We start from the raw sequence: 12,277 nt of genomic DNA, 5'->3' as shown, positions 1-12,277 counted from the left end.
AATAAACTAGAAATCTCCTTGATCAATGCCAAATGCTATATAGTACAAGCAAAGTCGAGAAGAAACCCTTCTTCGGCGCCTCGCACTGCCAGTTACGTCCACAGCTTGATACCTGCATGTTTTATACACCCTCCTGTTGAAGGCCACCTCACTGACTGCTCTGAGAGGCTATTTAATTCCGGACCTGATATAAAACTTGTTCTCATCCTCCCACTGACTCCACTGGATGTGAATTAGAGTTCGAACAGGCTACAGGTCATTTGTGGTCTGGCGCTTAAACAGAAAGCTGGGCACTGGAAAATAAAGGAAAAAGAAACGCAGCAAACAGGATACCACAGAATTATATTTATGTTGTACATTTGTCTTCACATTGCAACGTCCACATTGTTCATTTTGTGACAAGTATTTCTAATAATTTTGAATACATATTTACTGTATAATACATTTTACCAAGAGGCACTTCCAGTAATTCTGGCAAAAAGGAGCTTCATTATAGTGTCTAACTTACAAAACAGTAAAAATAAATAATGTTTATCTAAAAGATTTTTTTCCTGTACAGAATCTATTTTGTACAAAACATTTATCAGCCATTAACTAAATCACTTAACAAATACTTGTGAAGAGAATATATTAAGTATTGCTACATGTATTGAGTGCAAGATACTAGTGAAAGGAAAAGAATTATTCTGTTTATGAAAATCACCTAAAAATACAAGGCCTTGTTCCTGAAGTGTTTAAAAAGGAGAAGCTTGGTTACAACAATATTGACAATATATAAATATAAATTAACGTATGTAGTACTTAGTGAAAAGAACACTGTGTTAAAAATTGGCGTGTACAAATCCTGAACAAGATGGCACTTCTTTGCATTGCCACTTTGGTTGGCAGTTATTTTTTTAAAATATTGCTTCAAAGGAATTATAAAGGTACGCAAAAACCTTTTCAAATGCAGCCGTATAAAATTACGTTGCCCCCTCCCCCAACCTTTAAAAGTGAAAAAATCAAGGAGGGATTAATTTTGAACTACACCTGTGATTTGTGACAACTTGCTACCAGAACTGAAACCAAATGAGCTTACTGCAAAATAATTCTGTATGAAGCAGAGTGCCCTGAGGTCCCAGCACAGTACTGGGAGTTGACAGGAGTCAAACTTCATAGGATAGGATCTAAGATGACCAAATTCTTCAGTGTTTTCTGAAGTAAAAAACTCTCATTGGCCTTTGTGGGAATTTGCAAATATAAAATTTGTTTAATTTGGCCTCAACATTTGGCAGGGATTTAGCACTGCAATTGTATCAACACATCCAGAATCTTCATTCAGAAAAGGTTTCAATCTTGCTGGATTAGTTTCTTTATTACTTTCATCAAAATGGGATTTTTGTGTATGTGGTATATGTACTTGCATATTGTTATCCAGATGGCAAAACTGTATTGGAAACCAATTACTTTCGAAAGATACTATTTCTGCTGGAGTTGTTGAGGCAAAGGTTAAAAAATATGTTTCTGCTGGAAAATGTCCTAGTTCTTCTATCAAAAGCATTAAAAAAAAAAACTGCCATCCGTCAGTGAAAATGTTATCTGTTAAGCAAACATAACCCACAGTATGAATCACGTTTTTTAAAAAAGTGAACTTAAATTGCTTTCCATCATGCAAAACATCTTATATTGATTACTCAAGAAAAGAAGACTTAACTTTAGAAAAGTAATGACCAAATGTATGCTGACATAGTCGAAATATTAAAAATATCATCAACACCACATAGCAGTTATAAATGCTGTCTTTGATCTTTTAAGATACCACCTGCAGTACTGTATTAAGGTTTATAAACATCTCAAATGAATATTTTGCATTCAAATATAGATTTTCATTGTGTGTCAGAATCAGGCAGGAGTTTTGAAAAGGAGAGGAAAGATAGCTTTAACAGACAACGGGCTTTCTATCTAAAATAGTATGTACACGCATGGCAAACCCTTAACTGTTTTCTCTCTGTTCATATTACAAGCTTTTTTTTTTTAAATTATTATTTTAATAAAAGCATAGGGGCAAAATGACTGGGGTCAGGGGGAAAAAACCCAATCTCCTTTAAATAAATATTTAAAAGCAAAGAGTAACTGTTAATTCACATTAATTGTTTGTAAGTGTTCGTTGTGGTAAAGGAAGACAGTGTTGAAAAAAGAGAACATCTAATCCCACGGCCCTCCGGGCTACTAACTGAGCAAACCACGTTACGGTTGGTCCACAGTTGGCTTATTTAGCTATTTCTCCAGCAACTTTGACAACAGCGCTCTGAAACAGGGTGTTTGTTCTCGACCTTTGCTCTCCCCGTCCCCGGCTCGTCCCTTCCCCTCTGCCACGATGCCGGGCCGTGTGCAGGCTGCGGGAGCCAGCGCAGCCTCCGCCGCTCGCTCGGGGAGTGCTGCTGCGGCCACCCAACCCCGGCATTTCTGCTGATTTGATCCGAGGGCTAAAGCTTTTTGCACTAGGACAAGGGGGTGTGACATTAAAAGGATTCGTAGTCCACAGCTGCACCATACAGACAGAAACTGTCCTTCCATATAGACGGAAAATAGAACCGCTCGGGTTTCCCCATCTAATTTTCTGCTGTGACACAAGACTTTCCGTGCTTGCAAATTCCAGTGTGCTCCCTGAGGCACACACATCTCATATGCCATCAACAGTAAAACAGGTATTGTCTGTTTTCTGATTTTCATACCTCAGACATACCGCAAACACATCTTAGGAAGTAAGAAATAAATCATGCAGACTAGTCACTTAAAAATCTCAACTTAAATAAATACCATACTTTTTTCCTCCTCTAGCACCAAGCAAAGTTTTCTTTGCTGATACATTTGGAAGATTAAAAAGCTTCAGTCAAAAACAATTTCTTGGTTTACGTTATACTTCAGCTTGACAGACCACGGACAAAGCCAGCTGCTCATAACTACATCAATCATCTTTAAGAAGGAATAGTTTTAAATGTGCAAGCACTTAGGGACGTTTCTGCATACATCCCAAGTGACATTGGCAAGCTTTCAGACTGCACAATGCTTATTGTTAATTTTTATCAAATAAGTATTGTTTAGTAGCTCAACCTTTTGCCCCCTGTTTGTCCTTGTGAAAATGGCCCCTCTAGAAGTACCTCAGCACTATTCTGCCTGCAGGTTCCTTAGGAGCTCGCATCACCTAAGATTTCAGGTGGATGGTTGCGTGGGAAATGTTTGCATAATACCAAGGAGGCATGATTTTTTTTTTTTTAAAGAGAGACAGTGAGCACCCATCTGTGAGGAAAATCCCTCTGAATAAACCATGGCTAGGAAGTAAATGGAGGGTATCCCTTGCACTGCTTCCTCCGACCTCGGGATTCATTGACCACAGCAGGGGCTATAAACACATTTCGATTTACTTCCAGAGGAAAGTTGTCTTGCTCACAGAAAGTAATGAAATATGAAGAAAGATTTATCATACTAGGTTATCCTCAAATGTGCTGATGCTATTTTGCTCTAGTTCAATGCAAGTTTGCCTCCAATAATCAGTATTTTTGCTAGCTCTTCCAATAGTTGCTTAAGAGAGCTGTCACCTTAATCTTAATTACTCCATGGTCTCAGCAACAGTACTTAACAGGTACATTTTCTTCAGGAGGCTTGGACATTGTCTGAAGACATGAAATAGGCATATTCTCTTTTCTTTCTCTCAAATTTCCTGGCTCTACCTCCTGCATCAAGCATGAAGTCCTTCAAACATCAGAGGGCTTTCTTATTTGTTGAGTCACTTAAAATTTTAAAAGAAAGAGTCCTCTGCCCTAGTTTAGGACAATTCCCTTTAATGCTGCCACCATTTTCAATAATCAAGTAGCGATTAAAAACTCAGAAACTCCATGCTTACTTGTCTCCAGTGGAATTGATTACTTTTGGTTAGAAAGAAAAGGAAAACTAAGCACTTTTTATAAAGTCCGCTTCATATTGGACTATATTTTTCTTTTTCTTTTCCTAAGAATTGCCAGTTTGACCCTCTCCATCTCTGTTTAAAACCTGATCAGCCTGAGGACTAATTTCATCAGTGCCCTGCAGCTAGTGGAGGAACACCCAATTTTTCAGGCCAATATGCCAGTCTAAGACGGGAAAGAGCAAGTGACCGTCAGTGCCTGACTCCAGGGGCTGCATCTGCGTGGGTCTGTAGCAAAACAGAGAGAGGCACCTTCTTGGCTCTATGCACACCCCCTGATTTAATCTTCTACCTATATGGCAGATGGGTGCTCAGGAGTTCCCCTTTTAATACTGCTCATGCCTAAACTGAAACCTTTCTGCTGTAAACACATAATGCTGGAACATCTCAACCATAACAGTACCTGAAAAAGTGACAGGAAATACTATACTTTTTTTTCCGAATCACAGGTTTTCAAAATCAATTTCCCAACAGTTAAACAAATTTCTTGTCAAAAGAAATTGTCTGAGAAAGAAAAGTCCCAAATTATCATTGTCCCTCTCCCACCACCAACACATTGAACAGTATTTCTACTAGACGGTTCGTCCCTAGAATGAACTGCCGCACATTTGCATTGCCTCTCCCAAGCTTTAACCAGCTGGTCCATCTTCCTGTCGTATTTACTATCAAAGTATCTTGTCCTTTGTCTGGATCCCAGCTCCTGAGCACAGCCAGGTTCGCTGAGCTGCCTGGGCTGGCACTGACTAGTGCTTCTGGTGGCACCTATGGGAGTCAGTGAGATGGGGAAGTCTAATCTGCACCCATGTATATCTCCTGCAAAGTCTCCACCATCGCCCAAACACAGGATCACATCATGCACACCACGCAGGGTGTGCCAGGTAACTAATGAGACTTTGCACAAGTACGTCATTAATATTTGGGACTCACCACAAAATCTTTTGCTGAAATACAGAAAAAAAATTTCAAATGCATGAAAAGTTCATTTTGAAGACGGATAAAATTCTCTAAGAACCTAAGTCCCGTTGAAAGCTGGTGGGATGTAGGCTCCCAAGTACCAAACCTGCCAGCTGCCCCACACATGCTTGAGTTCACAGTTCAGTAGCACGGACATAGCACTGCATGCATGTGAGTGGCCTGGGGCGCAGGCCTGGGAAGTCCACATGGGCCGTACCACTCATCCATACTCTGTTTGGCCAGACCCTTGGCCTCTCTGTATGGCATTTTACTATCTATCTGAGGCATTTCTGAAGAAAGAGAGGAAGGACAAGACTTTCAGAAATATTTTGGTAAAGCACACAGAAAATTAGGAGAGTGTTCAAAACAAAAGAAAATAAATGAACGTAATGCCCAGTATGGAAACTTAATTAAGGGAGTTGGGTACTGAACTAGTTTAGATCCCAAATGGTACTTTTAGAAGCATCCATCCAAACCTTTAAAGACTTAATTAACTGCCTTGAAAATTCAAAACGTCAGGATATTAAGCACTTCTGTTAATAGTGCACTGAACTTTTAACAAGCGGAAAGTCCCAAACGGATACACTGAAAGGTCCTGAGTAATTGTAGTCTTGGATTTTAACTTGCTGATAATTCAGAGAGATGTCACATGTCGTGTCAGGGTAAAAGCTGATGAGTGACTGTCCTTGCATTGCTAACAAATGCATTCTCAAACTGCAGATGCATTCTCAGATCTGCTCCCAGAACATGAGAGGCGTTTGCGATGAGAGCCAGCCTCCCACACACGGCCATAAGGCAGGCCACTGGTGACGCTTAGCCATTTGTCTAGGTTTCTCTAAAGATTTTCATTCACAGAGGAAGTAAATTTGAAATGCTTCCAAGAGCGCAGTAGAATCCCCTTTTCCCAGTAGATTTACACAACTCACTTCTACTGCCCACATGCATGGCCCACAGCATCCCTACTAAGTAAACTGGGAAAATGGCAAGAAAAGGGTATATATATGCAAGTGTTATGTGACCAGCAGAGCGTGCTTCTTGCTGCTCTGGTAACTGCGAGCACTGCAAAAAGCCACCTATTGAAGCACAGAGCAGAACTCTGCTAGGCTAGAAGGGAACCGGATCAGCCCACAAGTGACATTACAGTGGAGAAAACAAAGCATCAAACCTGAAAATCATGATCTAGTCCTCCCCTCTCTCTCTGCATTTTTACAGAATTGAAAGCTAGAATATGTAGTATTTTTATGATTGAAAAATCTGTTTGAAAGGGGGGTTGCCTTCTTTAATATTTAACAAAACCCCTTGCATACTGTACATACCAGAAACCCATATCAACATTTTAAGCACACTAACTGAAATCTGAACGCTTTGCTGCCAAACTACAAGTCTTTTTCTTTCTTCCCTCCCCTCCTCAAAATACGGCACAGGTTGTAGTTTATTTGGGCTTCACAACACCAAAGGATGGCACACAGTGGGAAGCCACCAAAACCTACCCTCAGAAAGGCTGCTGCAGCTGCAGGCCAAAGTTTTGCCTCCTTTGGACTGGACACCAGTATAAAAAAAGCCCTAAACAACTACCTGCTTCGTTATTTTCTAAAAAAGCAAAAAAACTGTGTTCACACATTTGATACACAATCTCTCAGGTATTTTGTCTTCTATTATAGTCAAACCAACCTGGGAAATATTCTGATCATTCCCTGGTAGAAATGCATCGCGAAGATACAGGATTAGGCTTATAAAGAGTGAACACAGGCTAGAATTGGATTTTACCAGCAGGGACGTGGAGTGCAAAAGGGTCACCTCTTATCAAGCTAACCACTACCAGATGCTTTTGCTTCTTCACTGGTATTGCTTCCAGTTCAAATAAAGTTGAAGATCGTTCTGATTTTAAGCCTGTCAGCAACTCTTTCACTGTAAAAAGACCTGAGTTTATCACGCTGCACCCACAAATAGCTTGTGTAGCAATGCAGAAATGTGTAACAGCTACATTGGCACTACAGAAAGAAAGTTCAACAAATTAGAAGCAGAAGTTGATTTTACTTAATGGCAACCAAAAATGATGACTAAGAAAAGATAATAATTCCATTTCAGCACATTTTTAGGCTACTTTTCTTGGTTCAACCCTGTATGCTTATTTAGATGACTATGTGGAATTTAACTAGCTTGCAGGATTTGGCCTCTTTCTGGAAGCCCAAATTAAATGAGTAATCAAAGTAACTGAAGAGTAGTGAAAACTGTGCAAGCTGGAATTGCCGAGATGTTGGAGAAAACTTGAGACAACTTTTTTTCCTTTGAATGAATTCTGCTATATCCTTTTTCTTTAAAGTAATAGAGGAATTGGGATCTTTTCCTTTCATTCAAAAACACCACGAAATCTTTCTGCTGATGACAGCACGCAGAGCCACACTCCTGGGCCATCCTGTGGAAAGGCACATGCCTTCTTCAGGGCAGGAGTACGAAGGGACACTATCAGGCAGATGAGACCTTTAAGAAACGAAGATCCTGGTTTGTAGCAGAGGTTAACACTAAAAGAAATGCAAAGCAAAGAGAAACCCTGAAGCGATAACACATATGCTGACTGGCTTTGACAGAGAACGTTTTCCGACATTTCTTGGGAGGTATCAACAAGACCATGAAATTATTGTGAATGCATAACAATGGCAAAGAAGTGATGGACGCAATGTCAGAAATTTAATACAGACGGGACTTTTCCTACAAGCTCTTCCTTTCACAAGCATTGTTATTCACACCCTTTCTTGAGAAAGGGCTGCAGAATCAGAATATAAAACAGCATACATAATCAATTCATTCTGGAGAGATAACAAACACATATATATATATATATTTTTGTGGGAACAAAACTACGTAACTGGAGTGGTACTATTTGGTGCTGCCAGTACCAGAGAGCATTAATATGTTAAGGCCTTGATCCTGTAGACTGGTGGCTTTCCAGAAGGGTCTATACAAATTACTCAAGACCTTATGTGTTGGGCTTGGAAATGGCTACAGTCTATAAAAATGTTTTTGTATTTATTTTTAAAAAAATTAGCTTTACAAAAAATTTCCCTTTTTTTCTTTTTCTTTTTTTTTCTTAAAGATATCATTATCTACAGGAACCCATAAAAATTTCTCCATATTTACATCTAGATAGCTAATCATTGACAAATATAATATTGTGAAATAAAATATTGAAAGTGAATATTCAACCTTTTAAATAGACATTTGGCTCACAGCATAAACAACAGAAAACAAACAAACTGAACAAAACAAAAAGATCTGCTCTTCTACAAGCCCGATCTTTTCCTTTCTCTTAAAAAAAAAAAGAAAAAAGAAAAAAGAAAAAAAGTAAGTATATTTGTGGGATCAAATATGCTGCTTCTAAGCAGAATGCCAGCAACAAACTGCTCCCATCCAGCACCTCGCACTGAAAAAACAAGTTCTCTGAAGCTCATGTGAGTGGTTGCTGAGACATACAAGTGTCCGGCCAGCACAGCACTGGCACCTCTCCCCCTACCTTTTTGCTAATGCATCATTTGCCTTTTATTCTAAGGAAGTGCCTGACCACCAAACCCTCCTTCTTTTGCTCTTTAGAGATGGTAGGCTACTTCACTCTTAAATGATTTATTTGGCCATCGATGCACGGAGGCATCAGGTTAGGGTAGAAAGATGACAGCGTGCCTCTAGTTTCCGAACGCGCGCACACCTTTGCTCTCTTTTCTTTCCTGCTCGAACGTGTACAACGCCCCACGCAGCCATTCACGCACGCGAGCGCATACAGAGGGCCCCTTCCTTCAAAGAGGGGCCGAACGGCGTGCCGCACGCTCCCTCCTAACCCCCTCTGGAAAATAAGCTTCATGGCACATCCCTTTTGCCAGCAGTCTGGAAAGTGCTTGAGGAGGAGGAGGAGGAGGAGGAGGAGGAGGAGGAGGAGGAGGAGGAGCTTCCGCAGCCAGATGGGGCTCCACTAGCAGCCCACGGCACCGGGTCCCGCGGCCCCTGCCGAAAGCCTGCTCTCTGCAGCCAGAGCGCAGACCGTGGCTCGGAGGGCTCCCGGGAACGCCAGGCTCCTCATGAAGGGCTCTGATTTCCTTGTGGGCAGAAATTTTCTAAAATTCAGGCTTTGTGTTTGTTGCCGTGTATCAGGACATGTGCTACAGCTAGTCCAAACTCAAACTATGCTATTATGAGATTACATCCACCCGCACACGCACACCTATATTTTGGCAGGATATATCAGCATTCATATAAAGCTTTGGAACTTTTATCCCTCAGCATTAAGAGCCAAAGCTACTTAACTGGTACCTTACTGTTAACTGCAAATGTGCTTTAGAAGCAGCATTTCCTTAGATAACTTCCTTCTGTAAATATCACAGTGACCATAACATATCATTAAATGTATTTTGCTGAAGTGCGCAGCCAATAACCCCTGGCTATATATATTTATATAATTCCACCCCTCCCCCCCCAATCTCTTTAAAGAAAGTCTGTAAAAGCCGGTGTCGCAGTGTGAAAGCTTCCTTGAGCATAGGAGTTTAAACAATGTACCTCACCATAAAAAGGAAAGAGAAACAAATTAAACAGCTGTAGGCGCATTATCCCATACTTCTACAGTGTTGTGTCTAAATGCTGTGCTGGCTTGAGAAAGAGTCTGTGCACGAGTCAATATCCGTCTTAAAATACTGCTGTAAATATTGTCATTGGTTCGGTTCTACAGTTGTGTTTTCTTCTTCCCTTTTGGGCTTCCCCTTCTCCTCCTCCTCCTCCCTGATGGCCTGGATTTGTTCTGAAGATTGGTGCAGTGTGGGTTGCTCTGCGCCTGGCTTCTCTGTCCCAGCTAACCTTTCCTCGTCTTCAATCACCTTCTTCCACATTTTATGGTTCTGAAGCAGGTGCTGCGTGATCTGACAGTAGATTTTCCTCCTCTTGAACTTCTTCTTTCCTGGAAAATACCATGGGAGATTAATACACTCTTTTCTGTGAGGAAAGAAAGAAAAAGAAACGAAGGTGTAGGAAGCAGAGAGGGTGTATTCTGACATATAGGAACGGCTCCAACAGATTTGTAAAACCGCAGACTTAAACAATCTTAAAGAAAAATTCAGGAAACCACATTGCTCCAGACTCTGGGGAAGCCAACCGGTTTCCTGCACAGTTCGAGTCCCAGATTTGTCCCACCACAGCTTGCATGCTGTCCACGACCACGTAGCCTACAGAGACATCTAGTGCTTGAGCAGTTATGCTCAAAAACATGTCGCTGCGCCATTTCTGCCCTCTCTCTTGCTATCAAGTATTTAAACTCTCTGATCAACCCATTTCATAATATACTCAAAAAGTCCCCTCCAAAAGGATGCCTGCTCACTGCTCTGGAAAGCAAACTAAAAAGAAAAAAAATCCTGTGTTGTTCTCTCCACACTTCATCTCTGATCTGACCAGCACTGTTGGATGACAAATGAGCAGGTATCAATAAGCTAAGGGGGGAACCTGTGGAGCTGTATAGCCAAATATTATTGGGGAGCTCACTCATCTCTGGCTTCGAAGCATCAGTGCCCTGCTGTTACTCTATAAAATGCTTTTGCTTCTGGTCCTTCACATGGCTCCTTACACAGCTGCAGTGCAAGTGTTTTGCTATCTGAAGTGCCTGCTTCTGTGTCTGTTTAGTCTGTCCAGCACTGGTTGTTCAACTCCTTATCACTACAGAGCTTGAAAACTTTCCCTAGTCAGTAAGAGTGGCAATGGCACTTGTAGAGCTGAAATAATAACCCTTCCAAAGACCGCTGCTGATTTCTTTAAAAAAGGAGGTGACGTAGAGGAATGTTTTGTCCCAAATAAACTTGCGTGGATTAGTATTTGCAGGTTGTCTAAAGCATGCCTGTGTCAGGATCCAAAACGTTTAGCCTTCAGAGCTCTTGAACTGGAAACAAAGAGCTTTTCACTGAGCGCAGACCAAATCCAGCTCAATCCTTCGTTAGCAAGCCCTTGGTTCCCCGCAGGCACCCTTCAGGTTTAGCGCTAATAAGTGACCCCCGTCCTGCCAGTCCGCAGTGGGATGCTGTCTCCGGGGTTTCCCAGGTGACCCCGCACCTTGCTGGGGTGTTACGGTTTGTCTGAATCACTCAAGACCCAGCCTGCTTAACTCTGACCCTTTCAACAGGCCTTTGAGGAAATTACATGCTCCTGTTTAATGGCAAATGATTATGACAAGGATTGATTTTAAGCTCTCTCGAGCGTTCCTGTGGCAGATAGCATGGTGGGATTTTTTAAATTCTGTTTTTGTAACTCTAAATTTATCTCAGCTACCCTACTGAATTATCAGGACCTATGTGAAGTGTGTTTTGCAGCAACTATATCTGTATCTGCCTGAAAGGTAATCTACCAAGATCTATTAGTATCTACCAAGACAAAGATCTTCACCCACTTCTCGACAACTTTCCATATCTGTATGTCTTGGAAAAATAGATACTAATCTATCCCAGGCAGCAGAAGACATCTCAAGTTTCTGGGTTTTTTTGTTCTTTTTTTTTTTTCATAAAGAAAGTTTAGAACATTCAAAATTGTGCTGATCATAGGTAAAAACTTCTAACAAACTGTAAGACCCCTATGTCCACACAAAATATGTCATAGTTACCTGATTCAGATCCACATACAGGTCACAGAGAATTTAGAAGGTCAAAAGAAAACATTTTAATGGATTGGTATGATAGGGTCATGCTTTACCATACAGAGAAGATGGAAACTCCACATTGAAGGTTTAAAATTTTTTTGGCTAAGTTTCCCTAACACCAGCTACTGAAAGAGACAGAAAAAAGGAAGGAAGTAAACAAATACTCATCTTTCTTTCTCTCCATTTTTAAAACAGTACAGGTAACCCAAGGAATTTTAAAGTTCAAGTAAAAGATGTTTATCTGACTATTTAAAATATAGTAAGTATAAAATCCCCAGATGAATGCAGCAAAAGAAATGAAGGAAAACTAAGCATCTCCAGAAAATTCTTTGAGCATTTCAGAAATTTAGAAATTTAAAAGGTACAACAGTAGGAAGAATTAGTTGGGATGTTTCAAGACTTTTGGCATAATCACTCCTAAGGTTTTGAAAAGAAAAATAGTCTGAGAACAATAGATTGAAGAGTGAAATATTATCATGGATGAGAAAGTGATGCAGAAAATAGGAAGAGACTAAAAAAAGGTCTATTTTCAGTGCAGCAAAGTTTAATAGCACTCTGTGTCTGAACTTGACAGCAGAATTTTTCGACTTGACTATTAGCAATATAGAAAATAAATGAATACAGAACTGAGGTGAACAGAGACTATCAGGATTTAAAAATAAGGCTAGACCATAGAATGGACAAACGAGAATACCCTTCACCATATAAATATCTTCCTTTTCCAT

At 40.5% G+C, this 12,277-nt stretch overlaps 1 protein-coding gene across 5 annotated transcripts in view; it reads right to left on the bottom strand.

Moving 5' to 3' along the window:
• Positions 1-325: 325 nt before the first annotated feature.
• The window catches only part of PDE3A (phosphodiesterase 3A), a 259,901-nt gene continuing 247,949 nt past the window's right edge, over positions 326-12,277 (bottom strand). For all 5 annotated transcript variants that reach the window (XM_068948614.1, XM_068948599.1, XM_068948608.1 and 2 more), the window contains one exon: positions 326-9,833. In XM_068948614.1, coding sequence (XP_068804715.1) covers positions 9,589-9,833 — 245 coding nt within the window. In that variant the 3' untranslated portion in view covers positions 326-9,588. The remainder of the gene's footprint in view (positions 9,834-12,277) is intronic.

This window comes from Struthio camelus, chromosome 1 (genome assembly GCF_040807025.1).
Source record: "Struthio camelus isolate bStrCam1 chromosome 1, bStrCam1.hap1, whole genome shotgun sequence".
NCBI classification, from domain to species: domain Eukaryota; kingdom Metazoa; phylum Chordata; class Aves; order Struthioniformes; family Struthionidae; genus Struthio; species Struthio camelus.
The sequence above is the reverse complement of the archived record's forward strand: the minus strand, read 5'-3'. Positions and strand labels throughout refer to the sequence as shown.